The sequence below is a fragment of the Alosa alosa genome, chromosome 15 (genome assembly GCF_017589495.1).
Source record: "Alosa alosa isolate M-15738 ecotype Scorff River chromosome 15, AALO_Geno_1.1, whole genome shotgun sequence".
Taxonomy (NCBI): Eukaryota; Metazoa; Chordata; class Actinopteri; order Clupeiformes; family Clupeidae; genus Alosa; species Alosa alosa.
Genome location: NC_063203.1, coordinates 14,524,572 through 14,539,629, shown reverse-complemented (window position 1 = coordinate 14,539,629; position 15,058 = coordinate 14,524,572). Strand labels below are relative to the sequence as shown.

The following is a 15,058-nucleotide window of genomic DNA, read 5'->3' as shown; positions in this document are numbered from 1 at the left end:
TCACAGTATATGCATGCACACACACTAAACAAGATTCAGAAGAAAAAAAACACTTTAATGTATTCATTTAAAACATAGGTTTACAACTCTATATTCTTTATCTACATCCAAATCATTTACATGATTTTACATTGAAATCATTGACATGATTTTCTAAAATTCTGACTAAAAAAAATCAATGTTACCTCTGATTTGAACGTACTGTGGAGTAGAAAAAACATTTAAACGTGTAAAAATAAGGAAGGCCTATTTTGGAGCTTGTCTGTTTGTGGAGGTGTAGTGGAGTGACCAGATCAGGCCAAAAATGTGTTCCTGCTACCCAAAACACCACAATACTTTGGATGCCTCTTTCTGTCAGCTTCGTCTTCAGCCTTCACTAAACTGCCTGAAGAGAGCCTCCTCTTGGCTGTTTTTGAAATGAGGGATAAAGTGGATCTGCAGAATTTCTGAGAAGCCTTCAGAGAGACTGGGCGCTACAAACTTTTTCCTGATGAGAAACATAAAAATACTGTTGCCAATACCATAAACGCACAATGCCCAAACTAGAAACAGACGTCTTAAATTACAAATGATTTCGCTAGGTTGAAATATTTATTCTATTAAGATTCTATTCACTATTACTCTTTTAAGTCATCAAAATTACTTACTTGTAGCTGTGGAAGATCATGTCATTGACAATCATGTGCTTTGTGTCTGACGGAACCATCTCTCGAAACTGGAAAATGAACATGCAAACCATTTGAATGATAGGCTGCTGGCAGTATCCTTGTGGTTCCTGTGGGGTATACTACGAATCTCGATTAGTGGGTTAGCGAGGTATGTTGCGCTCAAAGCCAGGGTATGCTGTGACACAATAGTGGATCTGTTTTAGTGTCGCTATATCACCATGGTATCTTATGCTCGCAACTAAACCTGGTCGGGAGGAGGTTATGTGCTAAGTTATAGCTCAAATCGTGTAATCTACCGCCCACTGACCAATCAATTGTCTTGAAAAATAAAGTTCTCATGTGTAGGATTCTGTCATATATCTTACAGGTGGAGCTCCGCCTCTACAAACATTTTGAATCTCATTTTGAATGTCTACATAGCCTAGATATGTCGAACGTGCTTCGTAGTATACCCCACTGGCTAGATTTACTTTCATGCAACTTATAGAAATAATGTATACATCTATAAACAAGAGCATAAGTATATAAATGTATATAGAAGTTTTTTCTCCAGTGCCCCTGATTTACTTTTCAATTGGCAAGCCTGTGGCTTTTGTAATTGTGGTTGTTGTTGTGTGATTTTGGTGTATTTATCATTTCTGTGTCAACGAAAACTGTGCACAAACAAATAGCTGAGGATGCCACAGAACTGATTAAAAAATGCACAGTATGAATAAAAACACTTACCTTGTTGTTATGTTTAGATAGTTCCAGAGATGCAGTGAAATTGAAGCAGCGACAAGGAACCCCAGCTTTTATACTGACATCTATGTACCTGCAGTACAAAAGAAATATCAAATAGATGAAACTCAGACATATCACAAGTACATGCATATATTCCTTTATGACTATTATATGTATGTATAATCAATCAATCAATCAATCAATCAATCAATCAATGTAACACATAAATGGTTAAGACCAGTCATGCACAATACTTTGACAATGCATATTGGCAATGCATAATGTTTATTTAACTTGTACATGTTATGTTTGGCTAGGGTGGTGATGATGACGGTGTTGTGGTGGCAGCTGTACCGTTTACGAGACTCTGGCTCAGGATTGGTGTTGTCTATGACAACACTGTGGCCTTGCTTCAGAGCTCTCTCACAGGCTGACACACAGTTCTGCCAGGAACCCAATGTGTCCTTGGTGACACCACAGAAGTATAAGAAGAACAAAATGAATACATTACTTTTAATGATCAGGGCACTTTCAGGTGGGTTGTGTATTAAATCTTGCAACATTACCTCTGAACCTTATTTCATAAAACAGATTTTCATATCAAATCCTATCCCATTTCCCTTGCCACAGAATGTGTAATTGAATGTGTAAATGTAAACCTATAGCTCAACTCACTCGGTTCACATAAGTGTAGCCCTTTGGTACCATATGCTTATGGAAGAAGGTTGACTTCCCAGCTAAGGTCAAGACAAAAGAGGAGAGGCTTTTCATTAGGAGGGGTTCCAGCAATCATGTCACCAAAATAGGGAAAACTAAACCACCCCAACTGCAGCTCAAACCTACCTCCAGGGAATCCTACTGCCACAACGATCTCTGGCGTGCTGGAAGTGAGAGAGGCTGATGGGGGGTCATACAGCCGGCCATTAGGGTCCAGCTTCCTCTGAGATAATAAGACAGTACAACCACAATCATCAAAACATATAGCGAATGTCATTTCTCTGCAAATAGAGATGCTGGACTCAAAGATTAATCAAATATATCCAACCGCAAAATGTTATATTTTGTAGTGTAAAAATATGCACACAAAAAAAATGCACACAAGAGATTCACTTACTGGATCGAATGAGGGCAGACTGTAGGGTGCCTTCTTCCAGCCAAGGAAGTACTCCTCAGGAGTCTCAAACCGCAGTCCAAGATTTAAGGCAAACTGAAGGGTTGGGCCACATGATGGAGACGATTAAACAAAAAAAGCTACTACTTTTCTGCTGTATTTCTCACCATTTAGATACAATGATTGGAGAAAGAAAGGAATGTCTATGGGGGATGCTTTATGGTGTCTCCAAAGAAATGTGACTTTTCATGACTTGCAACTATGCTCTTTTGAACTTTGCTCGGAAGACCGGTTTACAGCTCCCGTTCTCAGCTTCTCTCTTACCAGTCGGTCACTGCACGAGAAATCTTTTTTCTTCTTCCCAGGGGCCCAGTTTACCGGCCGCCCTGCTGCATCTGGTGACCAGAGAAACAATTAGGATAGTTTGGTTCCAAAATGCTCAATAAAATTGCAGTTTTGTTTATTTGATTAAGTAAAGATGAATCAAATATCAATACCCAGTTACAGTTCTACTGAAGTTACTTATGAAAATTCATTAAAATGGAGGATATAGTGTTTTGGAACTAAACTCTTCATTTGGTATTATGAAGTCCTGGTGTTTCTGTGCATTCAAGTTGTTCAGGCTTGTCTGGTTCATAAAGTACATTTAGGGTAAAAAACAAAAAAGGGAGGTGTATTGGATATTCCAAATGCCCACTTTTAAAATACTGACCTCCAACATAAAAACTCAGCGATTTGTCCACAGGGATTCCATCATTTGCCTGTATGAAACAACAACACATTCAAACCATATCACTACACATATTTCCCCCCAGTTCTTCATTGCATACACCAGGGGGCAGTGTTTAATCTTCAATGTTCTACATGACTCCCTTTCCCTCTAATGAGCAATGCCAGATTACCTTACCATAGTGTTAGAACAGTATTTCAAATGAATTATGAGTATTGACTGCCATATACCTCCTCACACAAATGCTTCCACATGCCCGTTACTGGCTTCCTAAAAGTTCCTGGACCAGCAGCAACAAATACCTAAAACATAAGTGCATATAAGTGTGCAATCCATTGGCGTAAGTATTTGTGCAATATATTTACCAACATAAACTACTACTATTAAGCAGTTGTGAGTGATAGCTTGTTGTAGCAGGGTATTGTAAACCATAGAGCCATGTAAAGTGTGATCTGAACTTACCTGAACAGGTAGCTGCAGTGTTTGAAGAATATCTTCTACTTTGGATTTAAACACCTCTTCTTTCAGTTTTCCCTTCGCTATGCCCATTTGATTGGTGAAGAACACCACCTGGTTGACATTGAGAGAACATTTTCTGTTTTGCCCTGTTTTTCATCCTGTATTGTATTACAGCCCCATTTACTCGTTCTTTTATATTTTCTCAAAAAAAAACCCCAGGACATTTCATTGTTCTTCCTTTCACTGCCAAAGTTCCTTTATATATCTGAGTCATCAATAGAATACACACCTTATAACCTGATCCAAGCAGACTGGCAAGTTTTGGCTTAATTTCAGAATACAGAATTCTGCAAAAGGAATGAGAACACAATAGTTTAAACGACGCATGTGAGCAAACACAATCTTCAACACAAAACAAGTTAAGCACATAATGGGTTCAACTGACCTTAAGAGGGCCACAAACATTATTGTCATGGATACATCAAACTATGACAACACTTTCACCATTATCTGTAACTCATGTCTTTACAATTCATTAGTTAGAAATGATACTGATGGTTTAATGTAATGGTAAGATATCTATCGAGCATGCGGGTTAGCCCACATTCGCAAAGTACTCACCTCCAGTCATCTGGTCCTGTAGGAAACACTTTACCAGACTTTGTTGTGATGATGCAGCCATCAATGTCAAAACCAGCAATCTGAAATAAGGCAGAAAAATGGGTTTGTTGACAAGTTAAAGACACAGTGTGTGATTTGATTTCAGCTCCATGAAAGATTGATATTAGAGCGATCCTGAGCATGCTCTTTAGACCCTGTGTCGATTGGCTCATAATATTTATGGCTGGGTCCGTTCCCATTTACAGAGTCAGCACAGTGTACCAACCCTTGCATTTTTGTCAATGCACCCTGAACTGATATCTGGTGGACTGTGAAGAGTTATGTTTAATTTGACAAAAATTATACTGTATTAGAATTGTGGCCCAAATCTTTATGATACAAATAATGTAGTGATATACAACAGGTATGGGGTTCCAAGAGATCTGTGAAAAAAATATTGCAGGACACTAAGATGGAGACACTAATGCAACAAGCTTTCTCATGCTTAGGAATATACTTGGAAAGCCAGGTGAATGACTAGACCTAAGCGGTCGTCATTCATAGACCTAAACATTTTGTATCCGTCCCTATGAGTTAGACTAGAGTCGTTTGCCACTACTGAGTGTCTCACCTTTGAACTTCCTCTAACACCTGCAGCAGTGTACAGTATGAGATGGCCGATCTTCTTCCAGTGGCTCTTGGAGCAGGCTGAGGACCTGCTCTGGGTCGTCTTCTCTGGTGCCTGCTGAGAAGAGCTGGCCCTCTCAGCAAGACTTTGCAGCTTCCTCAGATTCTCCTCAGCAAGCCCCTCAGAGTCGTCGTTGAACGTCTCAGTGCGACCACGCTTCTGCTCCCATTCATCTTCCTCTGAACTATGAGGTCTCTTTACTGACTACATCCAAGGAGAAGAATACACAGGTATTTGACCTGGTGTTGCACCATATCTTCAATTTCGCTATATACAGGGTTCCCACTCTAAGTCAAACGTAAAATTCCATGACTTTTCCCTGACTTTCCCTGACAAAAATAAATACATTTCCATGACTTAGTATACTATTTACTAACATATAGCGTTCAAGAATATTTTAGAGTGAGAGATGAATAAATGGGAAATGGGACGAAGTTGGGATATTCAAGGAAGCAGTAAAGCAAATTACCAGTTCTGCGTGGAAATATGTGTATTAATGTATTTTGGCAAGTGCATTTTGAACTGCTACAACAAAATTCCCTGATATTCCATGACTTTGCCCCAAAACTGATCAAATTCCCTGACTTTCCATGTCTGGAATAGACTTTCTAAAATTCCATGCTATTCTAGAAATTCCTTGACCCGTGGGAACCCTGTATATATTTGTTATGCCATGACAATGGTCTTTGCCTCCATTCCATACCTTTTTGGGGGATGTTGTGAAGAAATCCTGTATGTTCCGTTTAGGGGCAGTTTTCTTTTCATCTGTCCCAATTCTTTCTTCTGTTTTCCTTTTCTGAGCAGAAGAAGAGGTGTTGCCATTGGAGTTTTCCGTAAAATGCACAGTGAAAGGGTGGCTTTGATTGACCAGGTAAAGAGTACCATCTTCAGACAGAATGCCTGTCTGCCCCCGGCCCAAGGATTCATGGTTGAGCGATGAAGGGTTAGGACCCAGCTGTGTGATTAAAGATAAGACTTTTACTGTGACTTAGACTTTTATTTTATCATATGTTACATTTAGGTAACTGACTTCTTTGTGAGAGTTTTGGAAATGTACGGTGTGTGTTGTTACCTGCGTGACAAGTACTTCACAACTTGCATAGTTGGCGACCAGTTTTACTACAAAGACAAAAAGAGGTGGATTCCTTGGGATTATCCTCCCAACGACAGCTTCATGCATACCATTCATACAACAGATAGATTGGAGATGTTATTGGCCAATTGTTATAAGCCACAGTTGTAGTGACTCACCCTGGTGCCTGGAACATTTTTTGTCTGCTATGCCTGATTCAGGGCCACGGCCCAATATCAGGGCCCGTCCGTCAGTCAAGGGGATGAGAGCTCCAGACACGCCTTTCAACACACATTGCATCTAGATACCAACAAAACAAAAAACAGATTTACAGGCAACTTCATAACCACCTCAAGGTGAGTCAACCAAAAACAATTAAAATAGTAGACCGAATGAATATGTTTTTCCCATAACTTGCTTGTAATGGTTTATTCACACAGACTAGAACCGTCACGTACATCAATGGCATACTGATGTGCCATTCTGCATTTTGCTATGTGAATGAGAAGTTATGCAAGTTATACAACTCACATTGTAACGTTATTGAAGATGATGCACGTTCTTGATGGCTAGCAAGTTGATAGCTTAGCAAAAGTTAATGGTAATTGCGATTAAATGTACAGATATTATTCTAGACAAATGCTACAGTTTGATAGTGGAAGTATGGGTATGACTTCTCGATAATGCTTATCGAAGCATCGGAAAGGTGTAAATGCCGTTACTTAATGTATTTAGATAGCTGTGCAAAGAACTTAGCCTACCTTTAAAGGATCTTCACGAAAACATTTCCGACTGAAAGTATGACTCGAGGAAGGGTTGGTTCCGCTTTGTCTTCATTGAGATAACAAGCCAAACACACCTTTTGTTTTGTATACCTATTTTAATGGGACTTGTTGGAAATTAACTTTTTAAAATGTTAATATCTACCAGCCACTGACAGACAACTATTCAAATCACCAGCCAGAAATAAACCAGAAATCTACCTGCTCATGGCTGATGCTAATTTCGTTCCCTTTGCAATATGAGGTAGCCTGTTCTTTTCAGGGAACTTAACATTGTAATTAGCCTGTGTTGTTCCCATCAGAGGGTACTGCATTAGCCTACGATATGAATCAGACCAGGACACCCGGCGAAAATGAAAGAAAAAACGTTCAAAGTTCGTCATTGCTTAGGATCACTGGGACTGTGTTTGTTTGCAATGCTTTTAGGCAGTTACCTAGCTTGCTAGTTTTAGAACAAAACGAATTGCTGCTTTAAAGGTAAGTCTAGGACCGAGCCATTACCTCAAGAGCAGACAAGGGATCAGTTTTAAAGCCACAGATCCACGCCCTAGGCAAACCCAAAACTTTTAATAATGTTGACCTGTCTGACCTGTCAGACAGACCTGTCACGATGTCGGTAGTCGCAATCAATGTTATGGTCAAAAGCTGTGAATTGAATAGGCCTACTTGAACGCATTGTTTTTCCTCTTAGGTAGGGTAGGTTACATCTCATTTGAAGTAATATTCAAATGACCGTGAACCAGTCCCTGACTATTTAAAATTAGGCTACTCTGGGTGTATTTGTCTGGGTCAAAAAAGATTTCCTTATTGCCATATTCTCCTGGTTGGTAGCCTAACTGTGTGCCACCTTTTGCGCTGTAATGTGCATGTTTGTTTGCCTGTGTCCTGAGGAAGGTAGAGTAGCCTAGCCTACAAAGGGCGTGTGTCTGTGCTGCCTGGTGATGATGGAAATTTTCCTGGAACAAACAGGCCATTGGAGAATTTCTGTCCCACCTCTACCAGATCAAGGCATATAGGCTAATGTTTCTCTCCTTTACTACTGACAGGACTTCAGTACCATCAGGACTGGTGAGTTCAGCTTATCCCTTTCCCACTTCTAGTAGCTAAGACACATTTTAGCAAAGCAATCAATAATATCTCAGTGATTTTGTTACAGTTTTTAAAGACTTAACTGTTTTGTATGGAGAGATGAGTTGAACAGTCATTGTAAAAGATGGGGTTGTCAAATTTAGGGATTGCGTTTTATTTTGTATGATTTATCATATAATTTCACAGATAGTGCATACCTATTGTATATCTTATTCTGAGTAAATTATTTTATTTATAATAACTACACTTTGTGGTTGTTGTACACTGATAGGATGGGAAACGGTAAGTTACATTCTGCAGTTTTACAACCTGCTTAGTGAATATGAGGATGAGTGTAACTTCATGACAGATATATTGGTAACACTTTACTTGACGGGTGAGTTCATAACACATTCATAGCAGCTGTCATAAACTGCACATAAAGCATTCATGACTGATTCATGAGGCATGACTCAACATTAGACCAGAGAGGGTTAAAGCGGAGCGAGAGCCGCAAACGTTCGACCATTTCCGCGTTCGATTATTGCAAGGGGGAGGGGGGGAAATCCCCCTTTATGCAGACCAAAGTAAGTAAACCCCCCTTTATGCAGACCAAAGTAAACCCTCGTTGCACTAATGTCAATGGAGACTTGTGGAATTTTACCAATAAATTGGTCATTATGTCTTTCTGGATTTGTTGAGGGTTTTTTGGAAAGTTTTGTCATAATCTGTAAGTGTTTGGGATCATTTCAAGCCTAAAAGTGTAATTTTTTAGTGTTCGGATTTGTAATAAAATAACTTAATATCAGACCATGCTGCTGCCAGTTACTGTCCGGTTGTTAGCATGCTAGCTAGCCTCTTAGCTGAGGTAACATTTTAAACGGAGAAGTGTAATTTCTTTGAAATGACAACTAGCTGAATAACATTACTGACATTAGTTAAAGTGGATAGTTTATACTCAAGTGAATTTGCAACAGTATATTAAGTTTAAGCGAAGTCCTACTAGTATGAAGGTATATTGGGTGCAAAAGTGGCGAGCACATTTAACTGCAGATTTTGCATGTGCACACTCAAGTCATAAATGTGTAACAGTAAAGTTAAAGTTGTACATATTTTTTTTTATATCTTGTTAACACAAAATAGGGGCTATGGGTTCACAAATCCTTTTTACAGGTACACAAATCCTATCCTGTGAGTCATGCACTCGACACTTTTGCTCCAATCATTGCAGCGCAGTTGGTGCGAAACACATTTGCACATCCGTGTTTCATAATCTGAGAACATGCACAACATTCGTGCATTTGTAAACCCAAATGTGAACTAATGCATCCGAAGTTGTGCATCTGTGAAATAATTTCTCATTAATAAAATTGTACAGATCGCTTTGATTTTCTTGCACGACTACAAGTCAATTGATACAAGTGCTCGAATCTGCTTCTACGAGTGACGATAGGGATGGGCAGAACGAGCTTCGAGCTTCCGAAACGCAAGTGTTTCGAAATGTGTTTCAAAAACGCCCATGTCACGTGACCATGGCTAAGTGAGTCTTCGTGGTGTTTCAATTTGGTTTGGACAGGTGGCACACTTAGCGCGCGAGCCAATTACACGTGTAAACACCTGTTTGATCTAAATTACAAAGTCCCAGAATGCTTAAAGGTCATTCAAACACATCCTATCTTTGTTTTTGTGAGGAGAGAGATTTTGAGAGATATAGCGATTGATTGTGATTGATAGGTTAGTGTTAGCCTATAGATTAATTGACAGGCTAGAGACTGACAGTGAGCAATAGTTTAGATATAGTCTAGTGACCGTTTGAAATACTGGCAGGAGAGGAGAGTGGTTTATCCAAACCTAAGTGTGATGGCAAAAACATATTTGTGCATGCCAGCAACAAGTGTGCCTTGTGAAAGAATTTTTTCCAAGGCTGGGGAGGTTTATTCAAAAACAAGAAACAGATTAAATGCCAAGACGGCAGAACAACTGTTATTCCTAAATAAAAAATTATGTGGACATACAAAAAATGTGTTGTTTATTTTTCCCATGTTGAACCCGATTAGTCTAACCTGCTTCATTCATGTATCCTTTATTTCCCTACAACATGTTCCCAAAAAAACCCTGCCTAAAAAAAAAAAAAAAAAAAAAAAACTTTAGCCTATTTAGATACTGAAATACAGATTAATATTTTTGTTCAATGTCTAGTCAGTACACCAAATAATGAAGATAGAAATTGTGAAAATTAAATATGTACATTTTGGTAGTTTGTTTTTTTTTCATGGCAATTAGCCATGTATAGGCCTGAATATAGAATAATATGCACATGAATTGGCACTAGTTAAACTCACCTCAACATGTCTTTTGCAATCATTTTACCTGCCATGGGCAATGCTAAAGTCACTGTTACAAACAGTGCAAGACTAGGCCTATCATTATTTTTTTTACTCTTATGAGACCAGGGTACACTTTGAAATGGGTCTTACATTTTCCTTTTTTGGGGGGCACTGACTCCATGACGCTCCTGTTCCTAGATACACTAAACTGATTAAGTTCGGGAGAAAAGAGATAAAAAGCCCGCCTACACTGAACTGATTGGTTGATTTAGCAAAACAGGCCAATCAGGATGCTCGCTGTCTTGGATGTGCTCAGGCACACACGCACCACCCCTCTCTCTCCCCCGTCCACTCCAGATGCACTCACGATTTGAAGTCTTGGTCTCAAGGCGTGCACGCTCTTGATCGCTTCGCTCTAGATTCCGGGAGATTTTATCTAATTTGCGGGTGTCAGGGAGCCGCTGTTAATATGCGGGAGACTCCCGGAACTTCCGGGAGATTTGGGATGTCTGTAAGCATAGCCTACATTTTAAAACCATTGTAGCATTTTCTTCTCCAGCATATTCCAAAGGATAATGTATGAAACTGAAATAACAAAACATCTGTAACTGGCATAAAAATGTTCTAGTTACTGAAGGCCTATACTAGTCTGAACTTTTTAAGCACCAGCAGGGAGTCGAACACCGGCTGCTCCGGCCTAATGCAAGTGTGTTAACCACTGAACCACGTGGCTGTGGACGAAATCTTGCATTCCATGTTGGCTATTTATATTCTTCGTCTGAAGCAGTTGTGCTTCACGGTCAAAATGTGATGTTAGCAAAACTGGCCACTAGATGTCACCATGGAGTTACGTGTGTCGAATTGTTTCGAAGCCTCGACACAATTCCGGCGCAATTGTTTCGAACGTTTCGTTGTTTCACAAAGCCTCGTTCTGCCCATCCCTAGTGTCAGAGAATGTCTAAAAAGGGGAGAACCCCCACTCTCGGGAAACTTCCGGTTTCTGAACTGGTTGCAGTTCCTTTTCTGGTTCCACATGAGGGCGCTCACGAATAAGTGCAGAATGAATGGAGGTCTATGGAGCTGTACCCCTCAAATCCACTTTTCTCGGGATATCATTTTTTGGCCAGAAATTTGAATGTTGCATGCGAAAGATATGGAGTCAAAATAGGGTCATTAATATTGAGAGGTTGTGTAAAGATGTTCACATGTGTAATAAAGTTTTGCAGCTGTGCAAAAGGAGTTCTGAATGTGCAAAGACATTTCGTACCTGTAGAAATATTTTGTACATGTGTGAAAAAAATATGTACCTGTAGAAATAATATGTACTTGTGTGAAAGAAATGTGTGTCTGTAGAAATGTTTTGTACATATGTGGGGGGGAAATGCGGATCTGTAAAAATATTTTGTACACTTATAGAAAAAATATGTACCTGCACAAATACTTTGTACATGTGTGAATCTCCTACGCGACGCTACGCGATGCTTTCCTGCGCAACACTGAAAGTACGAGCTTGTGAAACTATTTTGCAATGCTTACGGACTTTTGACCCTAATTTTACTGTCTTTCTGAAGAGCCAATCAACACATTGCTTACTGCCAACCAATCAGCGTTTCCCACCGACCACCCAGATTTTGGCGCTAAACAGATTGGCTTCATATCAAAGAGTACTCAGAGCCCGTCTATAATGTCTTATTAGAAATTCTCTTTGGGGTTGCAAAATTATAACTTAATTAAGAGTGACGTGGTAGCTCAATTTATACTGTGATCACAAAAAGGGTTGAAGCGGAGCCGTAATGTTAACATTAGCTATTCCCATCCGCTTTTTAGACTTTAACGTTATAGGTTAGCTTCTAGCTAGCAGTAAAGTTGAATTATTCATTCCATTTCCGAAAGGGTGATTCAGTAGTGTCATTCATGATTAGGCCATCCTTAAAAATATTTTTGTTTGCAGTAACAGCCAAAAAAAATAAAAAATGGGTCGGTAGGTAGGTCAATATTTGTTTTTTTCAAGATTCAAAGTAAAAAAAAAAGTTCAATTTTGGTCATGGTGATTACGTAGGAATGAATTTACACAAATGTGCATATCGTGACGTAACTGACTGGGTCTTCAACTCGTGCCTTCAGGCGCTAGCCTGGCTAGCGCCACCACTTCTCAATGAGACGTGGTCTGGGAACCAAACGTTCATTTTCTCGTATTTGAAAAAAATGCCCAGATCCGTTTATTGGGTGCCACGGATGTCTATCAAATGCGTCTGTGCATAGCTCATCATCGCCTTGCTTTTCCCACCTGTTCTGTGATTGGTTCCCTATCTCAGGCGAAAATTTGCTCCATGGTCTCCAGGCTGCCTTAGCAGCGTGAATCAAATCGCGCGCAAGGCAGCATGGGAACACCCAGGCTATTCAAGCGCACCATTGCAAACCTCATTCTGATGCAGGTTATATAGACCAGCCTATCTCAAACTTCTTTGACCTGAGGCCCGGTCATGGCAGACTTTTGGGTCATAGGGCTCATCTACATGTACCCAGAAAGAAGGCTACAATAGCTCTTGGCCACGTTATATTGAAATTTGACTATACAATACTCAATGCTATACAGTGTATTAGCCTATACAGTCTCTGCTCTGTTTCTAAGGAAGTTCCAAAAACCAACGTCGTTCTATTAAGTTTCGTTAAATAAATAAATAGCCTTCCAACAGGTTGAAGCGGAGCTTTGATACCAACGTTATCGATTAGTTTCAGTTTCTTCCGCAGACGCCGCATTGAATGAATGCTCATACCACCACTTAATTGTAGGGCTCCATGTTTAATGACATCGATAGCAGAAACGTTTGTTTTCTTTTTTTTCGTCGATCCGCGGTTTCTTGATCAACTGCGCAGCAAATTATCAGATGAAGCACCGGGCCTAATTTCACTCCCGACTCCAGCGGACCAGCAGTCTCCATGTTGCGGACCCATATTTTGAGAAATGCTGAATAGACCACAACCAATTTCAATACTCCGACACGGTCACCGCTAGACTAGGGGAGAAGGGATGAGAAAGATCTGGCCACAGTTCTTCCATAACCGTGCGCAAGTAAAAGCGTTATCAGTTTGTGTGAATGAAACGAAGCGTAGGCCATAGTGTGACATCGCGTAAAACCAATGGTGTAGAGATGGCGCCACAGGTTTTTTTAAGTGAGCCACGTTTGCATGTAGGCAATTTATATTCACAATACTTGGGCCTACTAAAAGAAATATTATTTTATTGCATTTGTATTGGTTGTTTAGAGTAAAAAAACAATCGGGTCGGTATTAACGCAAGTTTACAAACCGGCAAGTTGGTCGGACTAAAAGGGGAAAAAAATAAATATTTGGGTCGGTTCTAAATTGACAGGGTCGGTCGGGTTACGGCAAACGAAAATATTTTTAAGGATGGCCTTATAAACAGTAATACTGTACACACATTTATGTTTATCTGCTATTATTATTTGATATGAGAACACGTTTATTTTATCACCCTTTGCAAGTCTATAATAATAGCCTAGTGGACGGCAAAAAGACGAATCAAATGAATGGGTTGTAATGGGACATCCACGGCTAGGAGATTATAGTGAGATTTAACCGTAGTAATGCCCTTCCAGGACTGTTGGTTTATTGTTTGGAATACAACAACATCCCATTTTCTTACATAGGTACATTTTGTTTTGTTTTCTTTGTGTTTCGGGAGTATTTCAAGCATGGTTATCTCGTCAGTTTTTGAAGCACAGCAGCGGTTGCTATAGCAACCATAGACTGAACAGGACTGTAGACTACCAAGCAAGCGCTTAGGCAAAGTCTATGGCAAAATCTGAATGTAGCTTCTAAATGGATAAACCCGTTCAAGCGTTTTCTTTATTTCCTATTTCTTTCAATTCTTTAACTTAAGACATGTAAGAATTAAGCCTACTTATTCGCTGGGCAACGTACAAAGCGTCAGCTAGGATAGCTATGGCAGCTAGTTATTATTTCATGTTCTGATATGATATGCTTAACGTTTTGACTATGTTACAACTGATAAAAGCATGACAAATAAAGTAACCAAATCGCTTTGCAATATTTTAGTCCAGAAATACTTATCTGTGCTCATTTACAGTAATGTTACGACCTATCTGCCCTTGCTGTTACCTCCAGTTTTAATAACTAGATCTGTGGATTTAGTACCACAATCTGGTGGTCGGTGGGGAACGCTGATTGGTTGGCAGTAAGCAATGTGTTGATTGGCTCTTCAGAAAGGCAGTAAAATTAGGGTCAAAAGTCAAGGGGGCAGGCGAAGTAGAAGCATCGATGTAGCGGTGGTTATCAACTCTCTGCTAACCCCATAGAACGCCCATTCATTTAGGATTTTTTTGAACTCCCATAACTTTATATAACATATATCATGTGCCGATATTTTAGCTTCGGTGTTATCTACATAAACAATAAAAGGCAAAACAAGACTCGACTACCTCGTACGTAACGGTAGGTTTCCTGTAAGAAGAATGTTTAGCATGTCCGGTTGAAGGGAAGCTAACGCACTGAAGGGAGATAACCGTATTGTTTGGATAAGAAGCGTAGTCCAGCCAGCACGGAAACTCGTGAAGAAAGCATTGTAGCCTATTAGGGGTTTGCACCGACGTCACGTTCTGGCCGGTAACTATGGTAACCCAGCATGCGCGGCCATATTGGCGATACTCAGTAAATAAAGTACAATGGAGTATTATGCAAATTGGATATCTTACGTGATTGTAGCGTGTCTAAACAACAGAAAAGCGCATCAAAATGCGTCTAAGATGCAAAGGCATATAGGGCAGGACTTAGACCACAAGAAAAGGC

The 15,058-nt window shown here is 39.8% G+C and overlaps 2 protein-coding genes across 6 annotated transcripts in view; one reads left to right on the top strand and one right to left on the bottom strand.

The window, feature by feature from the left end:
- Positions 1-34: 34 nt before the first annotated feature.
- On the bottom strand, positions 35-6,892 carry LOC125308072 (polynucleotide kinase 3'-phosphatase). 2 transcript variants are annotated; one of them, XM_048264311.1, is made up of 19 exons: positions 6,813-6,837; positions 6,583-6,635; positions 6,231-6,351; positions 6,052-6,098; positions 5,683-5,934; positions 4,923-5,183; positions 4,313-4,392; positions 3,981-4,038; positions 3,695-3,802; positions 3,463-3,534; positions 3,215-3,263; positions 2,827-2,897; positions 2,506-2,598; positions 2,235-2,331; positions 2,067-2,128; positions 1,746-1,855; positions 1,395-1,482; positions 648-715; positions 35-487 (listed from the first exon to the last, which is right to left on the bottom strand). In XM_048264311.1, the coding sequence occupies exons 3-19, from the start codon at positions 6,349-6,351 to the stop codon at positions 367-369; spliced, it is 1,758 nt and encodes a 585-aa protein (XP_048120268.1). In that variant the 5' UTR covers positions 6,583-6,635; positions 6,813-6,837; the 3' UTR covers positions 35-366. The 2 variants fall into 2 exon arrangements, with proteins under 2 accessions (XP_048120268.1, XP_048120267.1); XM_048264310.1 differs by lacking the exon at positions 6,583-6,635 and having other exon boundaries at positions 6,813-6,892.
- Positions 6,322-15,058, top strand: part of LOC125308070 (TRPM8 channel-associated factor homolog) — an 18,063-nt gene continuing 9,326 nt past the window's right edge. The window contains exons 1-2 of one of the 4 annotated variants that reach the window (XM_048264304.1): positions 6,322-6,407; positions 7,880-7,901. The gene's annotated coding sequence lies outside the window, so the exon portion shown is untranslated. Of the gene's footprint in view, positions 6,408-7,131; positions 7,311-7,330; positions 7,902-15,058 lie in introns of those variants that run through there. The other 3 variants (XM_048264308.1, XM_048264306.1, XM_048264305.1) reach the window with 3 other exon arrangements.